The sequence below is a fragment of the Sinocyclocheilus rhinocerous genome, unplaced genomic scaffold (assembly GCF_001515625.1).
Source record: "Sinocyclocheilus rhinocerous isolate Xijiao unplaced genomic scaffold, SAMN03320098_v1.1 scaffold550, whole genome shotgun sequence".
In the NCBI taxonomy this organism is placed as follows: domain Eukaryota; kingdom Metazoa; phylum Chordata; class Actinopteri; order Cypriniformes; family Cyprinidae; genus Sinocyclocheilus; species Sinocyclocheilus rhinocerous.
The window spans coordinates 304,189-321,543 of record NW_015667382.1 but is presented as its reverse complement, the minus strand read 5'-3'; the positions used below and the strand labels follow the sequence as shown (position 1 = coordinate 321,543).

The 17,355-nt window shown below is 35.0% G+C and overlaps 1 protein-coding gene across 1 annotated transcript in view; it reads right to left on the bottom strand.

The window, feature by feature from the left end:
• Positions 1-17,355, bottom strand: part of LOC107733906 (syntaxin-8-like) — an 85,977-nt gene that overhangs the window by 12,949 nt on the left and 55,673 nt on the right. The window contains exons 7-8 of the mRNA XM_016545750.1: positions 10,341-10,442; positions 2,802-3,263 (exon numbers count right to left, since the gene is read on the bottom strand). Coding sequence (XP_016401236.1) covers positions 3,199-3,263; positions 10,341-10,442 — 167 coding nt within the window. The 3' untranslated portion in view covers positions 2,802-3,198. The remainder of the gene's footprint in view (positions 1-2,801; positions 3,264-10,340; positions 10,443-17,355) is intronic.

The following is a 17,355-nucleotide window of genomic DNA, read 5'->3' as shown; positions in this document are numbered from 1 at the left end:
CACTAAAACCTGAGAGGAAAAATTCCCTTCAAAGAAAAATTTACTTTTTTTTTTTTTTTTTTTTTTAAATAGGAACATGTGTGAAGGAGTTCACGATGCAGTTTTCATTTCTTATTTGTTTCCTTCAAGATTTGTTTGCTGTTTGCCAATTTTGCACCTGTGTTCAGCATAAAGAAAGGTATTTTATGTTAAATGGCTTTCAGATCCATTTTGGACGGTTTCAGTCTGCTTGAGAATCAGATTAAGCCATATTTAATATTCTAAAACAACCTGGGGATTGAAGATTGATACATAAAAAATCGGAGAACATTTTTTTTAGAGCAAAAAAAATATTTAAAGGAACAGTCCTTCAGCATGCCTCTTCATTACAAAAATAAAACAACTTCATTAATCAGTTTTGCATTTAAAAATGTATATGCTCTAACTTATGCATAATACATAATGGCATCTGAGATGCCAACATTTCAGAAATGTCAAAATTCTGTTTTCGGAAGGAATTTTTTCTATGACAGATATCAAAACTAATTTGCTCTTCTTCAGCCAATTTAAAATATACTTTTTTTTAAGGTCTGAAAAGTATTTAAAAAGTATGACTTTGTAACAACCTCCATGAAAATCACACAATTTTATGCATATATTTGTGCATATTATTTTTTATAATTATTCAATTATTGTTGCAATCGTTGAGCGTTTTTTCATTGAATACAGATGCAAACAAAATGAAAAAGACAACATAGAAAAGCTCATGTACAGTGTAACATTTATATTTCGAATAACACTACTAATCTTTGAAGACTGGTGCTGCTGGTTTTTACCCAGACCACAGAGATGACTCTGAAACTGTCCGAGCAAATGCACAACAAAAGCAAATCAAGGTTTCTGTTCAATGTACATGCTTCCGATTCCCTTTTTACTGTCGGTGACCCAGAGTTCGGTAAAAAAAAAATCATCTAACAATTGCTGAAAAGAAGCTTTGTAAATTTTTTAAGTAGTGCCCATTCTCTTCAACAGACACAAATATACTACATTTGGTTGATTTTTTTTTTTTTTCTGTTTAAGCCATGTGTTGTGAATCATGCCACAACTTCTTTACAACAAGAAAAACAAATTTGTACACATAAGTGTTGAAAACTGATTTAGGATCTCTAAAAATGTAATGGCATGCTTGTACAAATCCTAAAATTATTAGCATGCATTTACAATTATTTTTGAACTTGGAATAAAACCACCATGTATATTTTTGTATAAGACATGATGATTGAGGTAGATGACTCTAAATACAAACAGCAGTTCTTGCTCTATTTGATGCTCTGATTCAGTTGTTTATAGTCCAGACATGGATGATGACGTCCTTTTGTTAAAACAGAACTTCAGTGCGACGAGTCCAGTGTATAAACAGGCCTTTTCGTAAGTCCTGGAAGTGTTGGTAGAATGGTGTGTATAGGTAGTATTTTTCCTTGTGTGTAATACAGTATTTAGAAGTGTACGAATTACCTTTAACTCGTATTCATTAACTAGTATTTAGTTTTGTAAAGCAACGGCATCTCTCCTTAAACATTTCCATGTCCATTTAGCATCTGTGAATGTAGGAATGCATGTACAGTAATGTTTCACTACAATAGAGAATTCTCTTCACTGTGAGAAACGCTGCTCACACACACACACACACACACACACACACACACGTTTATTTGGTTACTAATGAGACGGACGTTCTCTAAAGTACAGCTTTTCCACTGATCTTTGAGGGTCATTTAACATTTGCTTGTGTGGTCAGTCCTTCACAGATCATTAAGAACATAAACTGCAAGAACTGATAATTTCAGCATCAAATACCAAAAAAAAAAAAGAAAAGAAAGAAAAAAAGTCAAGATTTGATGAACAGTTTACGTGTGCAGTAATTATCATCTTTACTCAATGATTATTTCTTGTAAATGTACACAATGTATGACATACAGATATTTATACATATGCTGTATTTACCGGTTACAAACAATATTCGTAACAGCACATGTAAATGTATTTTGTTTGGCACTCAGTATCTTAGTGCACACTTTTTTATTTTAAGTATTCCAATGATGTAAATTTATGTTCAGTTTTTACATTTTTCGCAGCAGTGGAAAGATGGCTCCTGTATTTGACATTACCAGCAGACCTTTCATACATTGCTTCTTGTTCATATTATGAATTGTAAATTTAGCTGTGGCAAATACAAGATTTCTGCAATATTGTTTTACAGTGCATACTAATATATTATGGTTATTATAAGAAAATATTTAATGACACAAGACATTGTGGATTTTTTGTCTTTCTTTTTCCTTTCCTTTTTTTTTTTTTTTACAGTTTGTGGTTGTTTAGATGGTTGTGATTAAAATCCAGAGGGGAAGATAACTACTGAACACCAACCTGGTAGAACTACATTCAGCATTCATTTGGAATAAAACCTCAAAACATTACTAGTGTGCCTTTTCATTTTTCCCCCTCTTACAAATTTGGTTTAAAAAAAGATTTAAGTCAGTAAATACAGTAAAGATTTAAGAACATATGACCTAAGGTGACAGATGATCAGCACTAACATTTGTGATCATTAAAATTAGAGACCAAGCTGACCAACTACATTTATTAGAATTTCGAACAGTCACATTTTCAGGCTAAAAACAATTTACAGAAAAGTGTCATTGACAAAATCAGGCATTTAATTTTTTCGTACTTACAAAATAGAATCTGAACTGTAAATGTAGTTAAGAGATAATACATTTTAATTATACTGTATATACATATATTTTGTATTGCTTTGTGACTCAGATCATTACGGATCATTTTCTTCACTGCCAAACAAAGAATTTAAATAGGTTTTCCCCCCTTGGAGCATCTCGAGCTCATGGTTATTTTCATAATACTATTCAAAACCTTTCAAAGCTCTTTTCTAGTTTTCTTTCCATTCCGAATCCTACTTTGATCATTATCTGAGGAGCTAAGAATTTTAGTTCTTCATAGTGGTCCATTCCTTGGCTTTATCCCAGCCATGGTTTCCATTATTTTCATAAATGTAAAAGGGGGGACAGGAGAGGCTTTTATACAGTAGATGTGTGCTTACATATACAGCCTGATTGGAAGCTGCCTGTGAGTATCTCTCGTTCACCTCAAAGACGGGTTTTCTAAGTCTCCGCAGTCCGTATATGTGCCATCTTCTCTTCATTAAGTCTGCCAAACAGCCACGACAATGATGGCGATGAGGAGAAGAACAATCACCACCAGCATTCCTGATTGAAAAACACACACACACACACAAAACATTTGAATGAACGAACAACTTCACGATGCCCCAACAGTGAATAGTTGTGTGTGTGCACATTTAAATTCATCATTTGCCATGCAAAAACACATGACTGATCTTTAGCACATGTGCATCCCCTTCCAGCCGCACCGCAGAAACTTCATAAATCTGTTGTTTATATTCTGTGGCTATGATCTGTTTCTCAGAGAAACTTAATGTAATCTATATTTTTGACTTCCTGAAACACTTCCATAATTTAAATGGCTTATTCCTTTTATTCCATTCATTATTTGCATTTTTCAATGATCACTCATTAAAATAAACACAGTAATGACTCCTAGATGGGGCTCTTAGCCCTGTGTTTAATTCAAACTCAAGATCAACACTAACTGATGGTGAGAATGACAAACAAAATGTGGTGAAACTTTCAGCGATGCATCTGCCTTTCATTAATCCTTCCGATAGTCAAATTTCTCATATACTCCGTGTCACTAGAGGAATTACATGATGTCTCATCTCCTGTGAGTCACTGACATCAACCAGAACATTCTTACATGTGATATAGATCTGCTTTTACAAAGCTGATAGTTCTGAACTCTAACATGAGGCGCGTTTGAAGTTGTGAAATGCCAATAAAACCACAACTATGAACTGTGACTGAATATTACACATTATCCCACTTAGTTTTGTTTATAAGGTAAGCCTACAGTTATACAGCTAGGCTTGTAACAAAAGGTTTAATCATTTATTACTAATGCATTTAATGATATATTGAATATGGGTGTGTTTTATTAGTGCTTTCATTAAATTATATACTTTTTATTAAGTGCTGCCAATTGCTTTTCATTACAATAACACTGATTACATCATCTAATAGCAGGCATATTTTAATCTAAGGGTGATTAATTTAATGCAAATCTGATCTCTTGAAATTTTCGCATCAATGTTAAAATATTTATCACATCTTAACATTTTCAAATCCTTAACCAAGTCTATTGGATAACACAATTTAGGTATGTTTCTGAATTAAAATGTTCAAATACTGACTTTGCTAATGGTATCTAATATAATATACAGTAGCTACACCTCAGACTGTGATTTAAAAAAATCTTAAAATGAATTACATTTCTGATCCAGAAATATAAAAAAGTTTTTCTAAAATGTTAGGCATGACAGATATATTACAGACAGCGATTCTGTGTCATAAAAAAAAAAAAGCCAAATTAACTCAACATATTCTGTTAATATGAAAAGTCCAAAATGTTCCAGATTTTAACATATAACATTTTATAATAATTGAGGAAAATTGCACCTTTCCTATTCTTAAGTGAATAATGAGACACAATAAAAACACTCACAGCTACTGTAATAAAATGAATCCATTAAACTAGAATGACACAATATATATATATTTTCACCTTTAAAATCATCCTAGAAAAGTTACTCTACTTTCAGATCACCCATATACATTTTTTTCAATACACACATGTTCTGACTATGCTTGTCTCAAGCGTGCCTAACTTCAGTGCTTTCTTTGTTTGTGCAAACTCTCTAACATAGCAGACGCGCCATCTGTCACGTCTTTTCAAAACATGCTTATCTCGGCTAATCAGACAGGATTTTTGACATATGCACTGTTCGTCACGGACACTGGCTGGTACTGTATTTGCAGCCTGATTCAGTGCTTTAGTTTACATTTCTCTCATAGTTTGGCTCGGTGGCTGTGTGTTCCCACTGGAGCTGGCCTGCACTGAGGCACAGGGCAAAATGAAGCTGTGCTGAACTAACTTACGCTGGTATTATAAAAAAAACGACCTACCAAAGCCTGCTGCGGGCAGAGTGTGAGTTAGGAAATAATTTTGACTGTGACAAGGAACAATGTCAGATTTTTAGAGAACAGACCCCTATCCCTCTGGATAATTCCACATGTATTTAAAAGAAAATTGGCAAGAGAAGTGAAATATCAAACACCAAAAATAAAATAAAAAGGTCTTTCAATCTCCATGAGCTGGTAAACCCATAGAAAGACATTTTACAAGATGAGGGGGAAAAGTTTTACTGTCCAAGTGAACATGATCTTTTCTGTATTAAAGGCCAAATGGTGAAAAGTCATTCAGATTTAAATCAGCTTAAAGAACGGTTTGTAAAACAAACCATCATTCACACTGTCAGACTTCTACGCTCATCTGTTTGCTCCTCTTTTTCACCTCTGCGAAACTGTCACAGTTCTATAAGTAATCAAATAAGCTCTGCAACCCAATCACGCTGTCCCAATGACAACAATAATATTTGCTAGACAAATAGATTAGTGTGCACAGAGGGCAGAAGACCTGTGTGGCCACCCAGGGGGAAGAACAAAGGACACACATTCTTCCCAACTGTCCTTCATTTATTTCAAATCAAAGCCGAGGGAGAAAGAGAGACCTGTGAGGATCTAAACTTCAACTTGTCATATTCAGGGGCTTGAAGACTCAAAACATAAGCCTCAACTTCATTTTCCTCAATCGTTTTCTGACCAGATAATTTTCCTCTGCCTGTCAATGTTGTTCCTAACAGCCCTTTTTTTCTTTTTCATCTTTCTAAAGAGGACAGTTGTAAAGTATTTGGCTGTAGAATGTAAACAAATTAAAAACTAATTACGTGTCAGACTTCATACATTACAATATGACGACACATTTGGCTATTATTTTGGCATTTGACTGCAGCACTAAAGTCCATTTCTGACGTAAAGATGAAGTCATATGGTCTATATCTATACACAAATGTTTAGTGTCAGAAAGATTTTTGACAGTAAAGGCCATATACAGATTATATATACACACCAAAACCCAGGCAGTTTTAACCTGGATTAATAAAAAACAGGAATAAACTAAAGTAATCTCAAATAGACAATAGATAGAAAATTAGACACTTACAGATACAACAGAACAACTGATACTATATGTAAAATATTCTCTTCTCTGAACACCCATATAGTTCGAAAATAAGACAAATACAGGAGAGAGATACTTTATAAACATTGTGTGACCAGAGGAGAGAATGATCAGACAGCTTTAAAAGTGTTGTGGCATGTTATTTTTCAACATTTTCTTTCCACAAGACAAAGACAAAAGACAAGTGTCAAACAAAGTTGGGAAACGTGAGGAGTGAAGTGAGTCAGGGAACGCAAGTTGAAATAATCCCTTAGACAGGGCATTTTGAATTTTTTCTTGGATGAAAATGAGGCTGTGAGGGATAAACCTAGCCTGTACATGGCACACACTGCATAAAAGCCCTACATATACTTTCCTTAAGTCACAGGCAACTCACACCTGTTTTATTTTTGAATGCATTTATAGTTACATTAATTACAATAAATTACATTATGTAAGGAATAATTGATGAAGGGCCATTGAATTATTAGAAAAGAATGCACACCCAAGGTGATTTTGGACCCATAAAAACTATTGGCGATGTTAGAAAAATATTTTTCTTTGAAACTGCCACTAATACAAAAGCAAAAAATAATAAACTAATGTAATAAAACATTCTCAAGCTTACTGAAGGCAAGTAAACACTCCAAGTATTACTTACAAGCTAAATGATAAATAAATATATTACTCAAAAATCACAGAATCACATCGTTTTTTTGTTTTTTGTTTTTTTAAGTTTTTCAGATTGTAGCCTAAAGACTTCTAGAAATAGCCTACTACAGACATTTCATGAAAATGAAAAATATCCAATGAAAAATGTACAAATAATCTTCACTTTATACATTAAATATAGATGATTCTTATTAAAGTTAATAAGTGATTCAGTCAAGAGCAGTGAGTGATTTTCTCCTTTTCTATTATTTAATTAACATTTATGACGCAGTCGGCGGCTGCAGGTTTACGCTGTTTGCTTTAAGATCTGACGCATAGATCAAATATTTTCACACATCTGTATTTCTCCCACCTGTTCAAGTTCACTTGACAAAACCGACTGCATTTACATGAATAGTCTCCAAGACGGGCGCTTTGACATAACTTTTCGTGTAAGTGTGTAGCAATAACAGAACTTAAGCGAAAGAACTTCTTCTATGGCATCGTGAAGCACCTTTATTTTTAAGAGTGTATATAGAATATATATATATATATATATATATATAGAATATTGTAAACAAGAGCTGTCTTTGAAGCCATTTGACAGCTTTGTGTGAGGATCAGACTAAAATTTAAGTTATTCAAAGAATATTTTATAAATAAAATCCTATTTTTATATCCATTCATATATGTCAAGCCCAGATGCTTCAGGTTTGACAACCCCTGGTCACGGTTCACTTTCACGGCACAGAAAAGAGCAGCTTAGATATTCTGCTGAAATACAAACACGAGGGTGAGTAAATAATCAAAGGATATTTGGGGGGAGCATTCCTTTAATGATGAGCTTAATGAAGACAGATATTTTGTGTTTGCTGCTCAAGTATGCAGACATGCTTGAACATTTACCACATGTGAAATGATTTAAGCGGTCCAGACATGGTTGACGTGCACAAAACTTGAGAAATCTGAGAGGCTGCAGTCATTGATCACATCACAGAAGATGCAATTAAAGCAATAGTTCACCCATAAATGAAATTTCTGTCATCATTTCCTCAACCCCAATGTCATTCCAAACACACACACAAGAAAATTTAAACACTGTACTGGACGTTCTTTTCCCTGCATTTACAGAAATGCAGACTGGAGCTTTCAAAGCTTCAAAAAGAAATAAATGCTATATAATAACTCCTCCTATGTGGAAGACTATATTATGTTTATATATGTCTGTATATTAAGTTGACTAAAGTCATAGGCTTTTCACACTTGAACGTGTCAACCCTAGGTCATTCTAAACCCAGGGTAAACAGAGGTCCTGGGTTATGTTGCTATACACTGCTCATAATTTACTTGGAGTTAACAAATAATCCGGAATGTTCATAAAATGATTCCTAAACCCGGTCTTAACATTCTTATTTGCATATTTGCTGTGTCAGTTTCATTAACGAGACAAATGCGGGACGCAACTTGTTTACATAAAGGCTCTAGCATTGCACATCCTCATATTATAAACTGCTGACTGTACTATCAAGTTTTTCCTCAGTGGATTTTTCTGACTATAAATATAAGAATGAAATGGTCTCTTTGTCACGGCAGTTGACACATTTTCTGCCACCTTTTGACATTTTCCCCCTCTAATACTGACTGTTTGTACAACGCAAAGTGTTTCCGTGACTGTCCAAAGCATGTGAATATGAGGCACGTGATTGGGTGTCTGTTGCTAAGCATCTAGCCATAACATTCTAACACTGTTTCTAAATTATAAGTGTGAAACGTACCTATACCTGGGGTTAAAAGCGGGGTTTAGAATGATGATAACTCGGGGTTAAGCACAGTGTGAAACGCCCTTCTAAGTAGGGCTGGATGGTATATCGAGTTTCTATGATATATCAATAGATTTTTATAGGATGAGGCAATACAGCTTATATCAATATAAAGTTTAATGTTACGAGTGCATCTGAAAACCGAGTGAGCAGAAATGAAGCACAAACAGACAGAGTGCAATAAAACAGGAGTGCACTAATTCTGACTAAAATATACATTTTGCTAAAATATTTGTTACTGGACATTACATGTGCCATATGTAGAATTTTAAAACTTTTTTTTTTTTTAAGTTTTATGATAGCAGTAACTGTAAAGGGACATTTGTATTGGGGTAACTCAATTGTAGGCTAATAAAGTTACTATTCTTAGATGAGTGAAGGTCTGTTCTTACCACTAACATTTAGTCTGTGCTTTTGTTATTTATTTTCATTTTTAATTTATTAATTTTTAATTCTGCTTTAAAAGGCATTTCGTTTGGTTTTTAATTGTTAAGTTATAATAGAATGTATTGTGATTTGAACCCGCTTTTATTTTGCACATACTATAGCCAAATGTAGTTACATTCACTATTTTTCTTTTCATAGCCTTCAATATGCACATTGTTCATAGGACTGGCAGGATGTGCTTTTTTTCCAAACAGAAATCATAAAAAAATATCTAGATATATATCGCCATTCAGCCTAAAAATACTTAGATATGTTTGTATTCTTAGATTTTTTTATTTATTTATGTTCATATTGCCCAGCTCCAGAGTGCATGAGATTTATGAGTTTAACAAGTTCATTGAAAAGATCTGACTCAGAAGAACAATCTGTTCACATAATGGTGAATAAATGTTGGCAACATTTGGAAATTGTTGCTTCTCTTATGATTCATCCCCCAAGGATACCAAGGGTGTCAAAACGTAAAGGATGTCAAAATCTTCTGTGAATTAAGTGAATAAATAATGGAAGTAGCAACAGATCTTGAGAGAGTGAAACAGATCATAAAAAAGAAAAATTTGTGTACAGCATTCAAGCTGTATGGACCATTTTTATTATAATTTTATGGAGTTTTTTTTGTAATTTCGTCACAGCCCCAGTCCTCTTTCATTATCTTGAAAAGAGTACTCATGATGTTCTTCAAAAAAAAAAAAAAAAAAAAACTCACCTTTTGTGCTCCACAGAAGAAAATCATACAAGTTTGAAACAAGTTTTGAAATGACGTCACTAAATAATGAAATAAATTGTCATTTTGGGTGATTTATCCCTTTAACAACAGACTAACAAAATGAGACCACAGAAGAAAGTACTCTGAAGTATACAGATGTAAAATACTGTAATGTCTTGCAGAACTTTCCAGAAATCTGTGTAAATGACCTCTCTAAATGTCTCAGCCTGATCTCACCTTTACTGCCGCTCCAATAACAAACACACAGATCACATGCAGATGGGCCTGAAAGAGCTCACAGCACTGAGACCGACCATAATGAGCAGATCTGACTTTGCCATTTACAGGCAGTAGACTTAAATCCTTTCAGTTCTGCAGATTGCACTAAAAAGCAGAAGGGAGGAGAGAAGGGACAGAAAAAGAGAGATGGCCGTAAATCTGAACGATGGACAGGCTTATTGTTGCCGGGCTCTTGATGCAGAGTACATAAAACCAGGGCTTCAGTGGCTCTACAAAGGCAGAAAACTCACCACAGGAAGCAGACTTAGTGTCCAACAGCTTGACTCTGTGCGTCTCGTTTTTGATGCGGCTGTCCGTCTTGTCCACAAGCTGAGCAAGGTCATCAATGATCTCTGAAATACACAACAAGCCAATCAAGGTGAGCAAGGTCATCAATGATCTTTGAAATACACAAGATCATTATTCATAATTACTTCCAAGACTTGCAAATGAAATACAAACATTAAAAGCAGTCTCAGTTCATGATCCTAGAGACAGAAAGAGTGCAGCACGTGACATGCGAAAGTATTCTCCTGCTGTCGTTCTGTGGTGTGTGTGGGGGATTTATAGTGGCCAGAAATGTGTGGTTTGTGTGTGCTGGTAGCTGTGGCTAAACCGCACACCATCTGAGGCCTTATTGACTGTATGTCTATGTTTGCTGACATCTGTGCAATTACTACTAAAATATGGCCACAAGTGGCAACAACTTGTGTCCAAGCAGGCTGGACCACAATTGGAAAATTTGAAAGAACAGACCATGTGGATACAATTGTTGTGGATCAAGTTTTTTCATCACAGTTGCACAGATTTAAGGTTTTCTTAAGTTATAGCGCCCCCTAGTTCAATAAAATTGGTGAAATTTGCCATCTTTAGAATGTTGTCAAGTTCAAGACAGCACTTACACCAAGGAAAATGTAAACCAAATTTTCACTTTCTGATCAAATACTTGCATCCTTTGTCTATGTGTAACAAGTTTTTACTTTGCGAGGACTCATTTAGTCATTAGCAGTCTCATCAAAAAATAAACTGGCTTGTTTCAGTGAAATGATTTTATAAATCTCTCAACTTTTTTTCATTACCATCTCTAGGTGATGCATATGGAATGTCTTAGAAATCAAACAAAGAGGCGAGTTTGAAAAAAAAAAAAACTGTTTTTTCTAGGTAAATATTTTTAAAATGTATATAAGTTCATAAGATCCATTTAACCGTTTATTTCAGGGCAAGGGTTCAGAGGGGAAAAAAAACATTTTTATTTTAGTCCAAGTGGTATTACAGTCATTGCAAAAGTGTAAATTTGCTTATTATAGTGTCCAAAGGATATATACTGTATGTATACAGTACTCACTGTACTACTGATTTTGGGGTCTCTGCGATTTATGGTCTCTGACAAACTCTTTTAGAGCAAAAAAAATAAACAAAGAGGAAGAAGAAAATCAGTACAAACACAACTGATTCCAGGAGCTTTGGTGCTTGGACCTAATTAGTACTTAAATTAAATTACTAAAATAATCAAACAGAAACAGTTTCAGATTTCCTGGAAGAATTAGGATGAAGTAGGACAGTTTATAATCCACTTTCTGGGAGGAAATGTAACAGATCTGGAGAGATACAGACACAGACTCACTCCTGTGCTTTTTAGAATTGTATTGAGAAGTAGAAAGAGACAGGAGAGTTGGGATCAGGACACAATGTGTCACAAATATGACATTTAACAAATTAGATCTTTTATTTAAACTAAAACTGGACCTTCAATTAAAAATACCTGTAATCAACCTGTAAAAATGTACATATAATAAAAATGTATAGAATTTACAGTTTACATTATACTGTAATACTACCCATTACTAGATCTGTGCTACTGTACTTAAATAACTAACCATCTGTATCATGATTTACAGTGTTTTTCTGTCTGTTTCAGAGTCCTGGAACCCATGCACTATAAAATCATTTTTATGAGGTCTGTTTTATCCTAGAAAATATAAGACAGTATAGGGATTGAACATCACTGGGCAATGTGCCATTTAGAATTTCCCAGGACAATATGTTGTAGCCATCAGCCTCTGTCACCAAGGCAACCTACAACAACCTATATTTCACTGTATTCCTGGAAATTCTCACTCAAGACAATTTTTGATGAATGAAAAGCTGTAGCCAGATTATTTATTTATCATCACAGTGTATAAAGCCGTGGGCACACAGATCAGAGGTTATTTTATTCACAATCAATCAAACAAAATTTTGTTTTAATATAAAAAAAAACCCTAAATTTTATGTGGTCAAAGAAAGTGTTTTTTGGTTTTTTTTGCATCGCTCCTCTCTAAGTGTATGTGACTAAGCTATTTTATTGAGAAATAACATTTTATGGACAAATAAAAAAAATCACCACAATTTTATTTAGTTTTAATAGCTAGATGCAACATGGAACAAAACTTCACTTGCATGTTCAACATTGCTTATTGAAATTGTTCATACACACAAGAGGGGCAACATGTAAAATTAAAAAAACAAAACAAAACAAAACATAAATGTGCATGATGCAGTGTGCTGAGTTTAGAGCTTTGACTGAGTTTGATGAGAATCCGTTGAGACTTTCCAAACCCATTTTTAAGTCTAAATCTATTATGCGTACTGGTACATTAACTTTGTATCACACACTTGAGAAGACTACCATCTGAACGGAATCTTCTCATTTTCTTTAAGAAGCTGAAATGAGCAGAACGTGAACTGCAGAGCAAAAAAAAAAGAATAAAGCAGCATCTGACAAAATTTAAAAAAGTTAACTTAAGCACAAAATACCATGGCTCATTACAGAGTACGTTCAATACAATATAATGTATGATTAAATAGAAAGTTAATTGGCCATTTTGCTTTAGTGCAGATCTAGTTGTGTGGCTTCCCATCGCCCTGCTCTAAAAACACTAACCTTGCTGAAAGGCTCTTTCCAGAGTAGAGAGAAAAAGAGTGAAAGAAATGAAGCAGAGAGTGAGAAATAAAACGAAAGAATGAAACGGAAAGAAAAGAGAGATTAATGAGAAAATGCTTAAAGACAAAAAGAAATAGGGAGAAAAAAGGAGAGGGAGTGAACAGGTTGACCTGTATGGACTTTGAGACTTAGAGCAGAACACACACTTGAACAGAAACCACGACTGTAAAAACGAGCCGCTTACTGACAGAATTTCAATACCTAGCAGCAGCGAGCTGGATGTAATTCAGTAGAAACGGGAAGTTGTAAGTTGTTTCTTCTGCTTGCTGCCATCAGCCTGCCAACTCAAATAAGCCTTGCTCCACTGTGCAACAAGCTGTTTTGATGAAGCCTGATGAAGAAGAATCTCCAACACATTTCAGACTCTGATACAGAAGCCAAAACAGCCGTCATTCACAGCATTTCTGTTATTGGTGGAAAGAGTGGAAGGACCAAAGGTTATATATATATATAATGTGTCGTGTCAGCTGATAGGTACAAAAAGATATAAATCAAGAACCAAAATGAAGCCAAAAAACACCAATGGAAACACAATACCACTAAGAACCGCAGATCAAGGCATATTTTCAAATGGATTACGGTCATTTTACCATGGGTGAATGTGCGGTCAAAGCAGACTTTGGTGTTCCATTCATTTCCATTTAAACATGCGAATAAGGAGGACGGAAACACGAGCATATGTGTAGAAGTCACATCTTTCACTGTGTATCAACAAGATTTAAGATTGTTTACTCTGACCTGTACATTTATACTTTTGTATATAAAAGGCGTTCGACCAATAGAGAAGTCCCACAGATTGGCTCCACGCAAAGAATAAGTGAAAGTGAAAGGAGATGATATGTTTTATGTATTATATTTTATATAATTTAATTTAAAATGTATTTTTTTATATTATATCTAACTTTGAGGCTTTTCCACAAGGATGGGAGAGAACACACTGATGACCGCAGTGGTTTGGCCAGAGGCACGGTTGGATGGAGGTGCAGGTTTCCTGGCTACGATACAGACCAGGAACAGGTTCATGAGTATTAATCTGGCAGCTCTACGAAGAGATCTGAACACATTTCTGAAGGATGAAATCCAGTTTGGCAGCAGAGCTTTGATTACGGTCAAAATGACAGATGCAGTCAGAGGTCAAAAAGTTAATGTTTTTCACTTTTCTTTTTCAGAATATCACCCCGTTACAAACACATGCTTCAGTTTTATTGAAATAATACTCCAAGTTCAATACAAGTTAAGCTCTATTAACAGTTGTATACAGTACAACAGTAGTATAAAGTTTATTAAACAGACAAAAGACGAGTTTCAGAGTAGCAAACAAAAGTAAACAAATGAAAAATGAAGCTAGTGTAATAGACACAGTTGTGCTTATAAGTTTACATACCCCTTGCAGAATATGCAAAACGTTTACGTTTGTAAACTTATGAGCACAACTGTAATTGAAAAAAAAAAAAAGAATAATTTCTAACTTAAGTAACGAGGAAATAATGAAAGAATTTTAGTTTTGGGGTGAACTATCCCTTGAAAATCTCTCCTACTGTAATATACTCTGATGAACTCTCATAAACACAAAGGAGAGCTGTAGTGAATGTCAAGATTTTCAGTGAATACTAACATAAATTTCATCTGTTTCACTGGCTTTTACAGTGCTTTTATGTCCTTTCTGAAATTTTGTTTATTGTTCATTGCTATTTCACGAAAAAAAGAACATTAAAAACAGAGTTCAAAATGTCCCTTTTTGTGTTTCACACACACAAAAAGTCATATGAGTTTGAAACAACGTGATGGTAAAATAGATTAACTGTTTACAGCTTGTATTTAACCCACAACATTCCTTAAAGGACATTATTTACTTGAGCTGAGGCATAAGAGCTCAGAAGCAAAGAACTGTGTCACATATGGCTTAACTTGAGGCCGCGCGTGTGGTAGGAGAAAATTAGCGTGTCCAACAGGAGGTTCAGAGACCACAAATGTGGACAAAGCCACGGAAATCATGTTGATAATGAAGAACATCATTTGAAGGGGACATACAGCAGATTAATGCAGAAGAAGAAACACATAATAAAGTATTCGAGAGTGTCAAAGAAAACAGACATAACAGACAGAAGCAAGTGCCCCAAACATAAGGTAAGATTTAACTTCAGACTCCCATAACAATTCAGTAACTCTCTACTGGCAGCAGTGGACTCATGGGAAAACAGGCCTGCCTGCCTGCCTGCCTGCCGGTTCCCCTAACACAAGCTTGCCATTCCAGTGACATAATTCTCAATTTCCGAACTCAGTGTTTGCACAGATATATGACAGCTGCCTTCTCTGGCTTGGGCTGTAACTATCAGCCACATAACAAAGCGGAGCCTGTTCCAAGCAAGGGCTGTTTATTTAAAATGCTATTATACTGAATAAACCTCTAAACCCACATTGTGGAGCACAGACAATGTGTATCCACACACACACAAACTCACATAGAGTGGGCAAGAAATGTAAATGTGTGTGGGTCAATGACAAAAAGGGGTGTTTGCATTGAAGAAAAAGGAAAATATATATATATATTTTTTTAATTATATAGCTCATAAATGTACTTAGCATGTTGCTTTTATAGGGTTTTGAAAAAAATTCTATACTATTCTCAAGAAAATAAATTTCAATGACTCTGTCATGTGGTATAACCATCAAGTAACACTTTTTATATGACATTTTTTTATGCTGTGAATATATGGGAGTGTACACATCTGAATTATTTACAAAAGCATTATATAAACGAAATATAAAAACATAATACATTTTTCAAAGTAAAAAGGTCGAATTACACTCTTAAAAATAAAGGTGCTTCACGATGCCATAGAAGAACCTTTTTGTCTAAATAGTTCCATAGAGAACCTTTAACATCTTTGTTCTTCAGATTACAAAAAGGTAAGAAAGAGATGGTTCTTTAAAGAACCTTTGACTGAATGGTTCTTTGTGGACCCAAAAATGGTTCTTCTATGGCATCGCTTGAAGAACCTTTTGAAGCACCTTTATTTTTAAGAGTGTACCTGATATTTTTGGCGAAACGCACCACATGAGTTTGTTGAAAAATAGCATTTTTTTCATCTATTTTTGTACTGTACCAAAAAAAAAAAACTGAACATCATGATATTGACCCGTTCATTAATTAATTGTCAGTAGTCAAGTAAAATGTATTCATAAAGTGCATTTCACAATACACAGTTTCACAGTAGCTTTACAGAAAATCATCATGTTTATAAAATTATAATAAACTTTTTTGCTTTATTGGTAAAGTTATATTTTGTCGCAATCAATAAAAAACACAAAGCAACCGTGAAGGCATTATAAGAAATGTAGAATTAGATGAAGCTCCCATCAGCATTTGACTTAAACTGCCTTCGTCTCCTAAAACAATACTTAGTAAAATATGTTCGTTCATGACTATTAGGCATTCATAAGGGAAAGAAGTGTGAAATTTGGCCCACAAACACCAAAACATTTTTGAGGATATCCTAATGTCAACACTGCACGTGATGCTGTAAAAATGTGATCCCTCTGAGAGAGACACCAATCAGACACAGATGTTCTCGCATATGACCTCATACATGCATTTTCTCACCATCCCGCCATCATCTCAAACACTTTGGGTCACCCCACCTCCACACCCATCAGAGCAAGCATCCTTCTCTAAACAACCGGTCGTGATTAGCTTTCTTTCTCTGCCAGATGCTTTTCACAAGAACAAACCAAAGCAGTTAACAGGTCCATTTCCGTACCTGCTTGTAATGTGGAATGGGACACTTCCGATTCTGGGAATAATAGAGGGGAGTGATTTGCTCTTGGACCTGAGCCGCCTTTCTAGGCGCTAACTGCCAATCGTTTGAAAAAGTCACTGCAAATCCTTCCGAGAGGCGGTCTGCAAAGGAAGGGTGGATGTTGACAATCCGTGTCCTGTCCTGTCCTCTCCGCCAGCTCTCTCCCACTCTGTCTGTCTCTCTCAGCTTACAGCAAGCAATTCCAGTGTTCCCGCTCTATTCCCAAACCAGAGTCTTCCAGCAGTGACTCACTGGAGAGATTCCTCTGCATTCAAATCTGTTTCCTATAAATTAGTCTCTGTTATCAGAACATGTCTCACGCTATGGGCTGATCTTGTGCCTCACTTACAAGCAGATGAATGTAGTTGAGCTGTTTCCTACTATCATGAGTTTCCTACAAAAATGCCAAATTGTGGCTGCTCTCATCTTGCAGGTGTTGTTTAAACATCACAGGAAGGTGAAGTGCACTGTGACATTTAATAA